This window comes from Mustelus asterias, chromosome 14 (assembly GCF_964213995.1).
Source record: "Mustelus asterias chromosome 14, sMusAst1.hap1.1, whole genome shotgun sequence".
Classification (NCBI taxonomy): domain Eukaryota; kingdom Metazoa; phylum Chordata; class Chondrichthyes; order Carcharhiniformes; family Triakidae; genus Mustelus; species Mustelus asterias.
The window spans coordinates 70,456,135-70,475,326 of record NC_135814.1 but is presented as its reverse complement, the minus strand read 5'-3'; the positions used below and the strand labels follow the sequence as shown (position 1 = coordinate 70,475,326).

Sequence of the window (19,192 nt, the reverse complement as noted above, 5' to 3'; positions counted from 1 at the left end):
ACAACTCTTTTTTTTAAAAAGGGAGAGAGAGAGCCTGATACTTGGCTCCACTTTGTAAGGTGTATTTCATAGTAAAATAACTCGTGTAAAGAACTGATGGAACATGTACAGATGGAGTTAGATGTTCACGTTGTTTATGTCACACCAGATGAATTGACATTATGGCTGGAATTTTACCGCCACCACAGAATTGGAGTGGGCGAGTGGCGGACCATGGAATGGTCCATTGACCTCGGGCAGGATTTTACAGTTTCGGGATGAGCGATGCCGTAATACAATACGACAATACAAACTCAAAATGTTGCCCAAAAAAACTCTGCAGGTCGGGCAACATCTGTGGGAGGACAGAGATAGAGAAACAAAGTTCTTTATGAATTAGAAGGTACCATTGGCAAAAACTCAATCGTTATAGAGAAAGGTGTTCGGATTTCTTTGTTGGCAGGGGGTACGAAGTCTGGACTTTGTTTGTCAAAAACCATTAAGATATCAGCAAAATTAATCCTCGTCATGCCATAACTTGATCAACACAAATGGTCGGTTATGGCTGAATGGAGAATTCCCAGAATTATCTCCACTCATACCATTGCCATTGGAAAATCTCCACCCTTCCAAAGCCGAATAAAATCCATTCTTCCAAATCTGCCAATTTAATGAAATAGGCGCCGAAAATCCCCAACAGGACATGGATGCCCTACGGGATCTCCAGCTTCTTGTAATTGCTTTGCATTACAATCCCCCAAAGTGATAGTCTGTGGAATGTAGAATGTTACGAGGCACAATGGGCAGACTCTCCACAGCCACACGCACATGACTTTGCTTCTAGTTTATAGCAGGGAAGATACGAACTCGGAGAACTCTGGTCGGCCCAGTGTCGCTCTTCTGTTTCTGCTGCCCTTCTTTGGACCTACAGTAAAAATTCACTTCACTGTATAATTACATTTAAGAGGACTATTGATTTATTCCATAAAGTAATATCACTGTTATGATCAATTTGTGCATTTTTGTTCCTTCCATCTTTGTGTTCTGTGGGGGCGAGAGTGGGTGGGGTTGGGAGGGGTGTGAGGTTGGGGGGTGTGGGGAGCAGAAGTGAAGGTGAACACAGAGCCCCACAAAGAAAGGGGGTGGGGTTGGAAGGTGGGCACCCACCTTATTTTACATGCCACCCCCCCCACCGAAAACATGCCTGTCAGGGGCACATAAAATGCAACCCATTGTGGTGGTGCCATGAAAGTATGAGATCATTATTTGATTTTTGCCTCTAAATTACCTGGACGAGAAAATAACCCCTATTCTCGGTAGAGATGGAGACCCACAAAATATTCGTGCCATTTCCACAAACATAGTTTTTAGAAATCCTCAGCATGAAGAGGGAGAAGTGGTAAAATAGCTTCTTTAATCAGTATTACAGATTGCAGCCATTACATAGAATTGCATAGGGTTACGGCAAATTTACAGCACAAACCATTCTATCCAACGGGCTTTAGATGGGTGTTTATTCTCTGCACATCCCTTGTCATCTTACTTCATCTAACCTTATCATATCCTTCTATCCTTTTCACACATGTACCTTTCTATCTCCCCTTTAAATGCATCTTTTTGTTCACCACAGCTGCTTCATGTAGGAGCAAGTTCCATATTCTAAACAGTCTTTGAGGAAAGACCTATTTCCTATTTACTGATTGGATTCATTAATGACAGTCTTATATATAGATCACTAGTTTTGGTCTCCCCATAAGTGAAAGCACATTATCCCACCAAACCTATTCATCATTTTAAAGTCCTATATTAGATCAACACTAAGTCACAGCTGATGGGACTGAACCATCTCTCCAGAATTAATTTATCGGCTGCTGCACTGCCCATTGTCTCAGTAAACCAACGATGTCAAAACTTTGTGATATTTAACAGGTAAAATGCATTGATACCTGTTTTGCCGGCTCCACTTTCTCCAGTGATAAGTATGCATTGATCCTTGTCCTGGTCTCGTAAAGATCTGTAGGCTTCGTCTGCTAAAGCATAGCTGTGGAAATAATACATCTGTTATAAAAACTGAAATTTTTAAAAAATGTTCAAACATTTTGGCAGAAGCAAGGGAGGAATAATAAGTCCAGTTCCGCACTGGGCAACCATAACCAACAAAAATTTCAATAAGTATATTGTGCTGTTAGTACAGAACAGCAACTCAAGGAGCTTCACAGAAATATTCTCAAACAAATTGTGACACTGAGTCACATAGGGAGGTATAGGATGTGATGATAGTGCTATGATAATTGCTCATTTTAGCCACGTAGTGTTCACTTAGGGATAGAGCTAATGAATTTTTGTTTACAGATAGAGATTTCCCCTGTGGTTTTTGATTAGATTGATTGAAAGGGTCATGAGTTATTGATCAGGTGCTGATGTGGTCATGGGAGGAGCTAGATCTGTAGCAGATAGCAGTCAGTTTCAGCTGGGGTCAGGCTAACTCTGAGAACTCTCTCTCTCTCCACAAAATCTCTCTGAAAGCTTCAAGACTTAACACAATCTGTAGCAAGTATTCCTGGGTTTGCTAATTATATGTATTTAAAAGTAATTTTCATCTATGCATGAATGGGGTTTATTTGGTACTGGACCAGTCATAAGCCAGAAAGTAAAGGTGTTTTCTTCATTTTTAAATACTGCTCAACTGATAATAGTTAAAGTGATTCATTTTTTAAAAGTAAACGGTGTTATTAAACAAACTTTGTTTTACTTTCAAAGATCTATTGTTTGTCAGTGGAATTACTCCTGGGAGAAATATCTTAACCTCACATTTATACCAAAAAATAAATATTGTTGGGGTCTAGTCTGGCTTCCTAATGTAACTTGGGGTTCTGGTCCAAGACCCTAACAAGGGCAGATGACCAAAAGCATGTGTTAAAAGATGACAGAGAAGTGGAGCTGTGGAGGTTTAGGGACTGAATTTCAGAGCTTGGGGTCTAGGCAACTTAAAGCACGAACACCAATGATGGAGTGATGACCAAGATGCAGGAACTAATAGAATCAATGGTGGTCATCTCTAGGTAGCTCAATCTTGTGGCAGATCCTATGTTGAGGGTTTGGTCTCTGTTGCCTTCCTGCCACTCTTTTCTCTCCCGAGACCTGAAGTTCTGTCCTTCCTGCAATGGGGCTTGCCCCTTATCATCATCTGGCCCAAACACTGACAGTCAAGCCCCAATTGCCAGCTGGAGCCTTTCTTCTTGGCAGATAGCTGCCCAATTGCCCTTGCAGCTTTGCCCCTGCTCTTCTGTTGCTGGGATGCCAGGGGTGCCAACCCTGTTCAAAGCCTGGGCATGGAGTTCCCACTCTCCTTGGCACCTGTGCAGCTTCAAGTGCACCACCTTGCCATGTGCCCAGTCTCCTTTACCCCACTGATCATGGGCTGGGGTGATTTGCCAGGACAGTAATAACTGGCACATCTCTTGGTACTTGCTTGCCTTCAGCTTATCATTAAGGTGTGGCTGACCTGTCAGCCCCTTTAACAATCTGAAGTTCCAGTCCTGACAAGCTCTTCCCGAGTTTTGCAATAGTCTTAATAGGCCTCACTGGGAGGACAGCAGGATTTCTATCCCTACTTTGCCCCCTACCCTGGTGGTAATTTCTTGTGCCCGGATCGGTGACTTGAAATTGGCTAGCTGCCCTGCACCATTATTTTAGACGTTCTCCCCACACCCCACTTCCGCTCCGGCCCATCTGCAGAGGAGTCCCAAAAATACAACCCAAAGAGTCTAACATCAAGTCACAAATAAGCAGCAATTTCCATTACTCAGTGCAAAAATGTCAGCAGTCAACTAGATGACAACTGGAAATGTAGAATCCTGCATTTAAAAAGCATGTGGCATCTCCACATCATGACATTTAAAAAGGAGTTAGATCATTGTCTTGTTGAGGATTTTGTGGGTAGACTTTCTTAAATAAACTGGAAGAGACTGCTGCTCAAAGCTACCATTATCCTCCCTGGATAGAAGAGGGCATGATGTGGAGATGTCGGCGTTGGACTGGGGTGAACACAGTAAGAAGTCTAACAACCCTGGAGATCACATGGTCTGGAATGGGGGGGTGGGGGTGAGTTAATAGGCTGTGATGAACAAAGCATCGTAGCTGTGAGGGACAGCTCGGTGGATAGGATATTGGTATGTAGATAGGCTGGAAAATTGGGCGGGGATCCTGGATTCAGGATTCAATCCTGGACCGGGGAGCGGCGCGGGCTTGGAGGGCCGAAGGGCCTGTTCCTGTGCTGTATTGTTCTTTGTTCTTGTTCTTGTTGTTCTAACACCAGGTTAAAGTCCAACAGGTTCATTTGGTAGCAAAAGCCACTAGCTTTCGGAACAGGCTCTTCCTTCGTCAGGTGGGTGGGAATTCTGATCACAAACAGGGCACAAAGACACGAACTCAATTTACATGAATAATGATTGGAATGTGAGTCTTTGCAGCTAATCAAGTCTTAAAGGTACAGACAATGTGAGTGGAGGGAGCATTAAGCACAGGTTAAAGAGATGTGCATTGTCTCCAGACAGGACAGCTAGTGAGATTTTGCACATCCAGGCAAGTTGTGGGGGTTACAGATAGTGTGACATGAACCCAAGATCTCGGTTGAGGCGGTCCTCATGTGTGCGGAACCTGGCTATCAGTCTCTGCTCAGAGAGGACATAGAGGTCAATGCCTAGAAGAGGACATAGCAGCAGAGACTCTGCCTATTGTAGCTTTCATCATCACCACAAGTACTGGCTGAAAAGAAACCTTAAAAGTGCCATATTTGCCACCCTGAAAACATGTTATTTATGTTTTCATTAGTGTCACAAGTAGGTTTACATTAACACTGCAATGAAGTTACTGTGAAAATCCCCTAGTCGCCACACTCTGGCGCCTGTTTGGAGACACTGAGGGAGAATTTAGCATGGCCAATGCACCTAACCAGCACATCTTTCAAACTGTAGGAGGAAACTGGAGCACCCGGAGAAAACCCATGCAGACACGGGGAGAACGTGCAGATTCTGCACAGACAGTGACCCAAGCCAGGAATCGAACCTGGGTCCCTGGCATTGTGATGCAGCAGTGCTAACCACTGTGCCACCGTGTCCAACTAACTTGCCACAATAAGTCTGAATGGACACAAAACATTAACTCTGTTTCTCTCCCCACAGATGCCGTCAGATCTGCTGAGATTTTCCAGCATTTTCTGTTTCTGATTCCAGCATCTGCAGTAATTTGCTTTTATTCAACAAACTTCCCAACTTGAAATAAAACAAACTCCTACAAAAATCACCCCAACAGTTCCCTGCCAATTACACATGTGCATGACCGAAGGACATCTCATTCCCAGGATCCTCATCACTTTTAGGAAGCAAGGCTGGTCATCAATGCCATTTGTCCCTCAACAGACTAAGATGTTAGCCTTAACTGGAAGACTAGCTATCTTATTGCATTAAAATTCAGTTTTCCATGTTAGTGGGAAGCTGTAGAAATTCAGTGCGCCTTCCTAGATGGTGGGACTTGGACATTCCCTGCTTCACTCACTATGATCAGTGTGGACAATAGAATCAGGGAATGGGAGGCCAAGGTTTATATTCTATATAATGTGTAGGATGGAAACCAGAACCGTTTTTTCTCACAGTCACAAGTCTTTTCAGTATGCTACCACTGAAAAATAAGAATTCTAAACACCCATAGCAAGATGGGAGCAGAAGATGGAAATGGAGAGATGAAAGCAGGAAACCAGGAACTGGACTAAAAAATTGTAAGAGTTTTAACAACACCAGGTTAAAGTCCAACAGGTTTATTTGGTAGCAAATGCCATTAGCTTTCGGAGCGCTGCTCCTTCGTCAGATGGAATGGATATCTGCAGATATCCATTCTATCTGACGAAGGAGCAGCGCTCCGAAAGCTAATGGCATTTGCTACCAAATAAACCTGTTGGACTTTAACCTGGTGTTGTTAAAACTCTTACTGTGTTTACCCCAGTCCAACGCCAGCATCTCTACATCATGACTAAAAAATTGTTCCAGAGAGACCAGAATGGTCTGGAAAGGTGCGACTGAGCTGGATACGATCGAGTGCAGTCTATGTAAAGTGAGGTATTCTAATATCCATCACAATGATTCTCAGGAACAGTGCATATCTTAATTTCCTACAATATATGGCATCCACTAGGGATGGGCAATAAATTCTGCCCAGCCAGCGACACCCATGTCCTACAAATGAATTTTTAAAATGTCAGCACACATGTATTAACATTTCTGACAGTTAGGATTTGCACATTATGAAGTCCTGTAAAAAGTATGTTGCGGTAGATCAACTTCTGACTCTTTAAAAATGTGATGTGTAGTAATGGTCATTAGGAAAAAATGATATTGAAATTCACCTTCATCTCCAGTCCCCCTGGATAATCCATCTGAAGGGCCTGAAGAAGATGACTGCAAAATGTCTTGGAGGCTTACCCCAGCACACTGGTGATGGCATCCACTAGTTCCTGAGGAAATTTTTAAAATAACTGCAAAAGCTTAATCAGCTGCTCATCTGCAGCTTCTGCCACCCCCAAGAATGGTGGGCAAAAGGAATGAACATGCCTCCCTGGCATCCAGTATCACTACAGCACGACTGGCAGGGAATAGAATAGGCCTCACTCGTACATGCTTCAAATAGGCAGGCACATTGCATGTCGTCAGTCTCTACCTGCCAGAAATGGGAGCAGGAGGTGGACATCAAAATGGCAGAGCCTGATCTAGTTCAGATGCAGGCTGGGAAGTCATTGGCATCGAGTAAAAAAAAAACAGAAACGAAAAAGCATCACAGAAACGCTGAACACCAGAGACAGCTGCAGCATTTTGCCATTTTTCTGCATTCCCCAACATATGTCAACAAAGTATTTGAATCTCACATTCCTAACTGTCAGAAGTGTTGTACAATAAATCAGTAACTACAAAGAAGTGGAGGGGGGGAATTTTTGGACAGCCTGCCCCGAATCAGATCCACAATTTAATTTAATTGCTCTGTTGTATATTTACAGCCTCATTCCCTGGTGTGTTTTTTTATTCAAACCAATACAGGAGTTTAATAAGTCCCCACTGTCAACAAGGAGTCTGTCTCTATGCAGAACCAAATATCCCACAATTAATCTAGCTCCCATGAGAAGGACCAAGAACATTAATTACACTCTCGTCAGTCTTAGCAAAATAAATACAAACTGCCGAAGTAGCCTTGGTTTAGCAATGCTGATTAATTTAGCATTTTTTGTAGCGCATTGCTATTGTGCTACTCCTTCGCAAGTTAACTAGTAGTGGTGGTGGGGGTGGGTGCAGGGGAAGTAGCATAAGGAAGCACATTTTAAATATGAGCTTCTCCCTGGATAGTCTATTTTAAAGTTCCTTCTCCTCACCAAGGGGACTTGCAGACATCTTGGACGCAAGCCTCTGATACGAATGATCATTAGTCAGATGATAAGAAAATCCATTAGTGCAGTCAGGTGATTCATGATGATTGTGTCCAGCTGTCTGGAATGCCCTAATTCCCCTCAGTAACTCCTCCCCTACTCCCAGACAACCAGGAACCAGCTAGCATGGTTGGAACTGTGGATATGGTTCGTGTCCTAACACCCCATAACATACTTTGCTGATACCTGGTGGGGGGTGTCTCTGAACAGGTGGCTCAGTGACAACAATCTCGGCTCCAAGTCAGAGGATTGTGGGTTTGAGTCCCACTCCAGAGACTTGAGCACATAACTCAGAACCAAAGAGTCCCTACAGTGCAGAAGGAGGCCATTTGGCCCATCGAGTCTGCACCGACAACAATCCCACCGGGCCCTAACCCCGTAACCCCATTTACCCTGCTAACCTCCCTGACACCAAAGGGCAATTTATCATGGCCAATCCACCTAACCAGCACATCTTTGGAGTGTGGGAGGAAACCAGCGCACCCGTAACAAAACCCACGCCAACAGTGAGAGAACGTGCAAACTCCACACAGACAGACACCCGAGGTGCCTGGCACTATGAGGCAGCAATGCTAACCACTGTGCCACCATGCTGCAATTCAGTGCAATACTGAGCAAGTGTTACGCTGTCAAAGGTGCAGTCTTTCAAGTGAGATGTTAAACCAAGTCTGCACTCGGGTGAATGTGAAGGATCCCACTTTGAAAAGTGAGGAAGATCTCCCACAGCAGCGTGGCCAATATCTGTCTGCCAACCCACACCTAAACAGATGATCTGGCCATCATTGCATACTGTGCAAATTGGCTGCTGTGTTTTGTACATTAGAAATTTAGTTTGTTGGTTGTAAAGTGGTTTCAGACGGCCCAAGGTTTTGAAAGGTGCTATCTCAGCCCAAGCATTTTATTCAACCTGCGCAGCTGTTACTGTTCAGCACTGTTTTCTGTCAGAAAAGATAAGGTAAAAGGGTGTTGTTATTGCAAGCTGAACTGCAGCAATCTCGAGGACAGCACTAAAAAAGTTCCTGCTGAAATGTCATTATCTATTAACTAGCAGAAGCTTCTTACTCCACCTATAGTAGCTGTAAGAGTCCCACCTTTGTTCTTCTCTTGGTGCTACCTCTATCCTGAACAGGAGCAGGTATACAGTCTGATTTGGGAAACAGAAAACGGATATAATTGAGGTGGAATATGAAGAATTTACCAGGGTATTAGAATGTAAATAAAGAGGGGTTGGATTTGGTAGCTGCCTGTGAGGGGAGGAAACGAAGTCTGATGGGGTGAAGTACAATTAAAAATGTAATAATGGCTCTGTAACACCACAGGGCAAAGAAGAAAATTGAAACACATATCTGACTAACACACAGCTCAGATGCCAACTGAATGCAACTTTTGTAAGCTCTAAGTACACAGGCAGCTTCCCATTCGGTTACTGAAACTCTCTAGCATGCCAAAACTTTGGTGACAACATGACCAAAATCAACCCCCTTCTCCTGTTTTGGTGAGAGATGAAAGTGTGCTTTTTAAACCCAAAGAGGAACCTCAAAGTACACGCATGCATGCGCATACACACACAATTCAAGACAGTAGGGTCAAGCCAGCACAAGTCCAATCAGGAACAGGTAATGTTTAGAATTGTTATCAGGAAGATCTTCACACAGGATCCTGGGGATGGGTAGTCTGGAAATTGTTGGAAAAAAAACAAATGGATGCTGTGGTGAAAGCTCTTCCCGGATGAATGACCAAAATCATATGCACCGGTTAGTCCCTCACTCCTCTTCTACCATTCAACAAGATGATGGCTGATCTCTATCCTAGCTCCATACTCCCACCTTTGCCCTATATTCCTTCATCAATCAACCAGCCTCAACATTTAAAATGAACAATTGGTCTAGCACCAATTGCAGCTTGTGGAGCAGAGCTCCAAAATTACCATCCTTTCATTGTAGAAACCTTTCCTTATTTCACTCCTGACAGATCTGGCTCTAGTTTTTAGACCATACTCTCTGGACTTAGACTCCCAGAGAATCAGAAATAGTTTTTCTCTCTCTCTTCCCTCCCTGCTCTTCTTAATATCGTGAAAACGCATACCAAGTCATCACATGCCCTCTTAAATTCCAAGAATGCAATCCCAGTTTGTTAACCACTCCTCTGATTTGGACTCTGATCTGGACTCGGTGTCTATGGGTATCATTCTGGTAAATCAAGGCTGCACTCCTTCCAAAACCAATGTCCCCTAAGGTGTTATGTGCCCTAAACCGTTTACTGTACTGCAAGTGTAGTCTAACTTCTACCTTGTGATCTTTTCTCCAAAGGCCAACATTCCATTAGCCTTTTTTAATCATTATTTTCTGTACCTGCCCATGACATTTTAATGATCTATAGTGGATCTTGAGGCTGCCTCTACTGTTTATAATTCATCAAAAGTACCTTGTTTCATCATTTTTGCATCCAAGGTGGATAATCTCCCATTTGCCTAAGCTGAACTCTGTTTGTCACAGTTTTGCTAAATTTATCTGTTAATAGCTCTTAATTTTACGTTTCCATCTATGTGTTTTAGCAAGTCACCTGTCTTTGTGACATCTAAAATCTGGATATGTGGCTTTCCATCAAATAAATACTGTAAATATCCGAGGTCTCTCCACAATTCTTTGAGGGACACCTTCGTCCCATTCTGCCAATTATCCTCTTCCTCAACTAAACTAGTTATTCTGCCATTTTTTTAATTGTCACTAATAATATTACAGTTATCAGTTTTCAAAGGGTCCCCACTGCTCTTGACTACAACCTATTTCCCAACATAAAACCAAAACTCTGCGGGTGCTTGGATCTGAAACAAAAACAGAAAATGCTGGAAAATCTCAGCAGGTCTGACAGCACCCATGGGTAGAGAATAGAGCCAATGTTTCGAATCTAGATGACCCTTCATCAGAGCTGACGAATTTACTGATGAAGGTTCATCGAGACTTGAAACGTTGGCTCTATTCTCTCCCCACAGATGCTGTGAGACCTGCTGAGATTTTTCAGCATTTTCTGTTTTCTATTTCCCAATATAATTGTTACAAGTTTCTTTTCATACTCCTCCTTTTGTAGCTTTTATCATCTGTTTTGGCACCTTTGTCTCTCTCCTGTTCATCAAGATCTGTGATTTTTTGGGTTTTAATCTCGTTTCTTACTTCTTTAGTTGTTGTCCAGTAAAGTCTCATTGGGTATAAACTAGTTCAGTACAGGATCTCTCTTTTGAAAATACTCCAGCCATACATAGTTTCCGATGGCATCTGAATATTTCATCTCAGCAATCATAAATTATAGTAGTGATAGGGAAATATCATCGGATCCTATTGCTGGATTGCTGTTCTGTACTTCACTGTGACGATCAGATATTTCCATATATCAAAAATGCAAATATTTTTTAAGGAATCTGAAAACACATCAAGCCCTAACAAGCCTGAATGTTCTTTTTATCATAGAATCTACAGTGCAGAAGGAGGCCATTTAGCCCATCGAGCCTACACCGACAACAATCCCACCCAGATTCTATCTCCATAATTCCACATATTTATCCTCCTAATCCCCCTGACACCAAGGGCAATTTAGCATGACTAATCAACCTAACCCGCACATCTTTGGAGTGTGAGAGGAAACCGGAGCACCTGGAAGAAACCCATGCAGACACAGGGAGAACATGCAAACTCAATACAGACAGTGACCCAAGACCGGAATTGAACCCAGGTCCCTGGTGCCATGAGGCAGCAGTGCTAACCACTGTGCCGCCCTTATTAATTAACCCACCTTCTCAAATAAATCTCTTCTCTGGCCAGGAAAATATTCACTTTTGTACATATTTATGTTTACTTCAGTGGTTTATCATAAAATTAGTCTAGCTTCATTACCCTCGAGGTGAAAAGGTTCCCCGGAAGTTTCTTCTTCCTCCCAGATCTCCTGGTTTTTAAAATCACTGAAGAGTCAACCATTTGTCAGATTTAATTTTGTCAACCATAATCATGAAAACTTCAAATTAGGTACCCTCCAGGTCCCACACTCTCCTAAACAAGCCTTCCCGAAGTTTTTTCTCACAAATTTACTGACTCCAGAATCACCTTCACTGCCCACTTCTGTATTTTTAACATAATAAACATAATGGGTGGAATTTAATGGAGCTCACTGTAATGCACTCGATGGCTGGGAGAAGGGGGTTGGGGGAGGGGTGCAGGCGAATCAAGCAGGAGGCCGCACATCTGATTCCTGGTGACAGGAAAATTATCCCACATTTAGTGGCTAAAGGGGAGCCTCACATGGGAATCCCACCCATTGATGGTAAGATGTCAATTAGACTCATTCACAAGTCATTTGAGACCAATTATTACCTGAGACAACAAGATTTAATGGTAGGTCAGAGATTTAAACCGGCCTTACATGGATCTCCTGTGCCTCCCGAAAGTTGCACAGGAAACCCTGTTGGGTTTGCCTTGTGGGGTGAGGGTTCCTCATTCACAGGTACCTAATGCCTAATTGAAGGACCTGGTGTCAGGAGGGGATGAAAGCCTACTCCTGCTCTTACAATCAACCCCTCTTCCCCTCCACCCTTCAAGATGGTGCCAGAGCATGGTGACCTCTTGCAAGCTGTGCCCTGCATACCCTCTAATTCTATCTTTTACTCTCATTCTATGCTTCTAAAACTCTATTCGAACTCTTCAATGACTGTAATGCTACATTCTGCACTCTCTCTTTTACTCCTCTAAGTTAAAGTTTATTTATTAGTCACAAATAAGGCTTACATTAACACTGCAATGAAGTTACTGTGAAATTCCCCTAGTTGCCACATTCCAGCGCCTGTTCGGGTCAATGCACCTAACCCGCACGTCTTTCAGTCTGTGGGAGGAAACTGGAGCACCCGGAGGAAACCCACGCAGACAAGGGGAGAAACTCTACACTGACAGTGATCCAAGCCAGGAACCAAACCCGGGTCCCTGGCGCTGTGAGGCAGCAATGCTAACCACTGTGCCACTGTGCCGTCCTCTATGTACAGTATGCTTTGTTTCTTGCACGAAACAATACTTTTCACTGTATACTAATACATGCGACAATAATAAATCAAATCAAATCAAAAACCCCCATCCCACCCCACTTACCTATCTCCAGGGATCCAGTGACAATTCCTGGTGAAGGCCTCAGTGCATTATTTGGAGTGGCCACTGATCCTGATGGTCCTGCCAGTACTAGAGAGGTGTCGGCCTCTCACTGCCTCTACAGATAACGTAATTTCTTTCGATCCAGAGACAAATCTGTGCATATTTCAGAGGAGTGATCCGAACAATCACATTATAATTTTACTGCACATCATTCTTCTCTACCCATTGGTGCCCTGAAAATATTCCACTTTTCACTCCAATTTCAGACTTTGCCTTTCCCACATTTGGATGGGAACACCTGAACCATTCTGATTGGCTGGCAGCTCTCAGAGGCAGGATTTCTGTCTTACTCGAGGATTAATCAGAAGGGAGGCCTGACGCTGTTAGGCAAATGCCCTTTTGGACTTAGCAGCACCGAGGTCTTCACCAGGGCCTTACGTAGAAACGTGATGCATGGCTCCCATCATCTTAAACTAAATCCAATATTCTTCCCGGTGAGCTACTTCAGATTGTACTGTGTATTGGTTAGAACCATTCTTTAAATTGTAATTAGTCTACTCTCGATCTTCAGTGAAGTGATGGAAGGAGTTCTATCAAGCAGCACCTGCTCAGCAATAACCTGCTCAGTGACGCCCAATTTGGGTTTCGCCAGAGTCACTCAGCTCCTGACCTCATTACAGCCTTGGTTCAAACATGGGCAAAAGAGCTGAATTCCAGAGGTGAGGTGAGAGTGACAGCCCTTGACATCAAGGCCGCATTCGACCGAGTGCGGCATCAAGGAGCCCTAGCAAAACTGGAATCAATGGGTATCAGGGGGCAAACACTCCGCTGGTTGGAGTCATACCCGGCACAAAGGAAAATGGTTGTGGTTGTGGAAAGTCAGTCATCTCAGCTCCAGGATATCTCTGTCGGAGTTCCTCAGGTTAGTGTCCTAGGCCCAACAATCTTCAGCTGCTTCATCAATGACCTTCTCTCCATCATAAGGTCAGAAGTGGGGATGTTCGCTAATGTTCAGCATCATTCACGACTCCTTGTATACTGGAGCAATCCATGTTCAAATGCAACAAGATCTGGACAATATCCAGGCTTGGGCTGACAGGTGGCAAGTAACATTCGCGCCACACAAATGACCATCACCAATAAGTGACACTCTAACCATCGCCCCTCGATATTCAATGGCGTTAACATCACTGAATCTCCCATTGTCAGCATCCTTGGGGTTACCATTGACCAGAAATTCAACTGGACGCACCACAACAAAGTGGCTACAAGAGCAGGTCAGAGGCTAGGAATACCGTGGCGAGTAACTCACCTCCTGACTTCTTGAAGCATATCCACCATCTACAAGGCACAAGTCAGAAGTGTGATGGGATACTCCCCACTTGCCTGGATGGGTGCAGCTCCAACAACATTCAAGAAGCTTGACACCATCCAGGACAAAGCAGCCTGCTTGATTGGCACCACATCCACAAACATCCACTCCCTCCACCACCGATGCTGAGTAGCAGCAGTGTGTATATCTACAAGATGCACTACAGCAATTCACCAAAGATCCTTAGACAGCACCTTCCAAACCCACAACCACTTCCATCTAGAAGGACAGGGGCAGCAGATACATGGGAACACCACCACCTGCAAGTTCCCCTCTAAGCCACTCACCATCCTGACTTGGAAGTATATCGCCGTTCCTTCGCAGTCGCTGGGTCAAAATCCTGCAATTCCCTCCCTAACGGCATTGTGGATCAACCCACAGCACATGGACTGTAGCGATTCAAGGCAGCAGCTCATCACCACCTTCTCACGGGATGGGCAATAAATGCTAGCCAGCCAGGGACGCCCATGTCCCACAAATGAATAAAAAGAAATTTTAAAAATTCTTTAATTAATGCAACCCAATTATTTGCATGTTTTATTCCATTGTGTACCATTGTTCCATTTAATACATGTTACTTCTTGTAACTCCTTGGGCAAAATTCTCCCATGCCTCTGCCAGCAGGTTCAATTGCGGGTGCAGAGGAAGAATTTGGTGGAAGCCCCAAAAATCGATTTGACACCAGCATGAATTTCCCACGGGATCTTGCGCTGGTGCCCACCATGGCAGATCGGGAAACCCTCTGGAGGCTGGCATGAAACTCATTTACATTCCACTAATGTGATGCAGATGAAGGCCCAACCACTCGCACCCAATTCTTTACAGCGCCAATGGGCAAACGCACCATTGCAAAATACATTTGCAGATGTTGGGACTGACCTGAACAATGCCTGGGGCTGCTTCCGGAGTTAGAGATGGAAGCCACCAGTAACTCTGGACCCTGGAACACCACAGCAATGTTTGGGAGGTGCTTCTGCAGGTGGACCTTCCAGATTCAATGTCCTGGAAGCAGTCTATCTTCTAGCCTTAGAATGTTCCTGGAGATCCATCTTCTTTTTCAGGAGGTCCACCTTGTTTCCTCAGCAGTGGGTCAATGATGTTGGGTGCCTTTTCAATATGGCACCCAGACCCAACAGCAGACCATGTGTTAGCAGGCATGTCGTGCTATGGAATATAGCACAAAACCCGTGGGTGCATAATTAATGAGGTCGGGAGCAGAAGATTTTCAATGTTTGCTGGCCTCTATAGCAGGAATCACTCCATTCCCGGATACCACGGGACTTAGTCCCAGGATGGAAAAATTTTGCCCATTGTTTCTACAGCAATTATTTCACACTTATCCACATGGCATTGTTTTTGCCATCTATTTACCCTGTTACCTGAAAGACCGAAAACCCTTTTAAAATCTGGTTCCTGACCATTTGCTTTGTCACCTCTCGAACCACGGTTTTTGCAACCTTTATGATGGCAAAACTATTAGAATATCTATTAAGAGCACTCAAGTAACATTTTGGTGCAAATTACAAATCCCGATGATTGATAGTAGCCATTCCTGATGTAATTCTACTTGATGTGGAGCCTCACAGACAATGCATTTTAGAATGCTGAATTTCATGGTTTACATGTTTTGAGCAGGAAGTATTTTTAGGGTAATGGGTTAGGGAACAATTGACTGTCCAGTGTACAAAAGATAAATTCACCAATCCCACACCCTTTGCTTCAAAGTGTGGCTGAGAGGGACAAAACAGATGATCTGATCTGGTCTCCCTGCTGGGCATATTGGATCAGTGAATTTAGCCTCTTAACAGTCGACTCTCTGCAAACACTTTTGCATTAAAATGCATCTATTCATGCCAAACTTTGGTGGGGTTTTCAACCTCCCACTGTAGCTTCAGATGAGCAGATCCCTGGAAAAGCAGCATAAGCAGTTAACGCCGCCATTAAGGTCATTACTCCAGAGTTATGCGCAGAGACCAGGGAAATCATCAGGGGATATCTCCTCCATTATCTCAAAGAGCTGTGCCAGATGTTGGTCTGCCAGCATCTCTTCAAAGCACGACCTTGTCAACTGAAGGTTCGTTAGCAGGATACAAAAGTCAATGCCTGGTTACATTATAGGTTTCAGTTGGAGAACATTTATTTACTAGTAAGCACAGGTGTCATAACCTTGTAAGGAAACATTTAAGTAGATAGTTATGAAAACAGCCAAACCCGCTGGTATTCCTGGTTTATCACGTGGAGGTCCATGGCAAGATCACAGTAGTGACAGCTCACACTTACAATTCCCATTTTAATATTGATGCGCCGGGCTTTAATTGAAATCAAGATTAGAATCATTGAAATAGTGAAGTGCATTGATGGAGACTATGTGATGCCATTGCATAGAACACGTCAATACATTTACATTATTTCAAAAGTCAAGTCTCTCATTCTGCCAGAGCAAGCTATTGCAAGTTTATGCCAGTTATTTACTTTTACTCTGCTCCCTCACAGCGACTGAAAAACACCAATAAGCACTTGCAATCCCTAAATTTGATCGTGTGTATGCAATCTGCTCCAATCACTTGAATGGAAACTGAAACACACACCAAGACCACATGCACCACCATTACTTATGGATTCCCTTCCTTCCCTGGCTGTTTCTCACATATCCAAATCCCAATCCCGTATACCATGTATCAGGTATCAGTGATAAATAGTCATACTGACGCATGCCAAATATAATTCAATCATTTCTCGATATACACAAGACAGACCACTTTTGTAACAAATCCTAAAACCTATCTCAGTTTATTTTAGTTGGAGGTTGAAGTGGCATCAACAGCATTCATTCTGCTTTTTGAAAGGTAAATACAATGAAGAATATCAATTAGTACACGCAATTCCTCCCCCTTCTTGTGCTGTCATTTCTCCTCTAAAAATGACAGATCCTAACTCTAATCCCTTGAACCCCCTCGGTAAAACAATGAGGATTAACCTTCTGCAATAAGTTTTGTTACTTCTGACAACGTTCAACACCCTGTTTTCCATTTGCCAAAATAATGTTGATGAACTGTAATCCCAATAAATCTCTCGTATGGGAGCATTATATAACAAGCACAGTCAAATGGTCGTACAATACCATTGATCAGCCAAGTTACCTTCAAAACACCCAACTACACACAGTGATAGGAAAGAAACCAGCCACCATAAGTACAGATTCCTAGCTGTCTCATCACAATGCTTTACACTCAAGGGAATGACACAGAACCCTCCTATGCTAACTCACAACAAAGATTGATGCTGATCTATGGTTGATGTTCAGAATCATTTAACCTCAGCTAGCAACTCCAATGAGCTAAGAAAACAAGACAGCGCCTCCTCTGATCCCAGCGTACTGAAGAGAGTGATGAAGTGGAAATGGCCAAAAGCTTCAAGTTCCTAGGTATTCAGATCACCAACAACCTGTCCTGGTCCCTCCACTCTGACGCTATAGTTAAGAAAGCTCATCAACGCCTCCTAATTATGACTGTAACACTACATTCTGCACCCTCTCCTTTCCTTCTCCCCTATGTACTCTATGAACGGTATGTTTGCTCTGTATAGCGTGCAAGAAACAATACTTTTCACTGTATTCCAATATATGGGACATAATAAAATCAAATCAAGACATATTATCAGACATTACACAAAACAACACAATCATTAGGATCATAGAATCCCTACAGTACAGAAGAAGGCCATTCATCCCATTAAGCCTGCACCAACAACAATCCCACCCTATTCCCGTAACCCCACATAGTTACCCCGAAACTAGGGTCAATTTAGCATGGCCAATCAACCTAACCTGCACATCTTTGGACTGAGGGAAGAAACTGGAGCACTCGGAGGAAACCCACGCAGACACGGGGAGAATGTGCAAACTCCGCACAGACAGTGACCCAAGCCGAACCTGGGACCCTGGCGCTGTGAGGCAGTGGTGCTAACCACTGTACCACCCACAGTGGCACAGTGGTTAATTGCTTAATATTGAGCAAACTAGCACATTTATCGCGGCACACTAAAGAATCAGTGTGTTCTGTCTTGATATCTATTGACACTGCTTGATGTTTTTAAAATCCCATGATTTTTTCTTACATAAAATCATTGAACAGTTACAGCACAGAAGGAAGTCTTTTGGCCCATTGTTTCCACGGCAATGCTCTTCAACAGCTACTCAACAAGTCCACCACCCCCACATTTTCCCCAATTATTTTTTCTATTCAAATAATTATCCAACTGCTTTCAAAAAATTGTAATGAAAATATATTGAACTAAAAGTCAAAATAAAAATTTTCATTTTTGTTTTGCTAAAATATACTTCATTCATAAAGTATCTGAAAGAACATTACAAACATTTCAAAAAGGCCATCACAGATTTTCTACCATGTTGCACTCTCTGAGGTGCTTCAAAACAATCAAAAAAAAATCACAGACATTTTCAAATGGTCATTTATTTTTTAAATGTCTTTCTCCAAGTTACAAAACCAGTGGGCAGAGTGGATAGGGCAAGCCCTTAATCCATCTCCTTGCTTGCTCCAAAAATCAATTCAAATTAAATCTGATTCCTGGTCCTCACAAGATGTTAGATCCAAGCTGACAAGAACAGGTATTATACCTGATCCTGAGCTTGACCCTACAGACCTGAGAGAACACCTGAATTTAATGCGTGTGATGGTCATTTAGAAATGATTGTAATGTTCTTTCAGATGTTGTATGAATAAAGTATATTTTTGCAAAAAAACAAAGCTCCTTCTCCCCTTTGTACTCTATAAAGCATTTATATAAACATTGGAATTTACAGAAGGTAATCTGAATCATTAAACCCATGCCAGTCTGAGGAGACGAGATAGGACAACTACTTTGGTCCTAAACACAAAAAGGATCACTGAGGTGGACAGGAATTTTTTAAAAAATCACTTCTTCTAGCCACTTATTAATTCCATGGCTAGAGTATTGAACTTTGACATTTATCCTGATTCACTGGCTTGTTAACTACTTGAGCAAAATTAAAGGATCTTTATTAAGGGCTCTTAGGATTGGTTGGTGGTTCAGGTTTCAAAATCAAGCCTTCTTGCAATTTTATTGCAGTTCTTTAAATGGAGATGAGAGCATTGATATATACGATATTTCGATGAGAGAGAAAAATCATGCCCATTGTCTAGAAGCACCAGTAACATAACTGCACCTGAAATAGGCGAAAGAACCAAATGTTCTCTTAGCTCAAAT

The 19,192-nt window shown here is 43.0% G+C and overlaps 1 protein-coding gene across 3 annotated transcripts in view; it reads right to left on the bottom strand.

Annotated features, from left to right (window-relative positions):
• myo1b (myosin IB) overlaps positions 1-19,192 on the bottom strand; it is a 294,758-nt gene that overhangs the window by 185,353 nt on the left and 90,213 nt on the right. For all 3 annotated transcript variants that reach the window (XM_078228616.1, XM_078228617.1, XM_078228615.1), the window contains exon 4: positions 1,926-2,020. In XM_078228616.1, the coding sequence (XP_078084742.1) occupies positions 1,926-2,020 (95 nt within the window). The remainder of the gene's footprint in view (positions 1-1,925; positions 2,021-19,192) is intronic.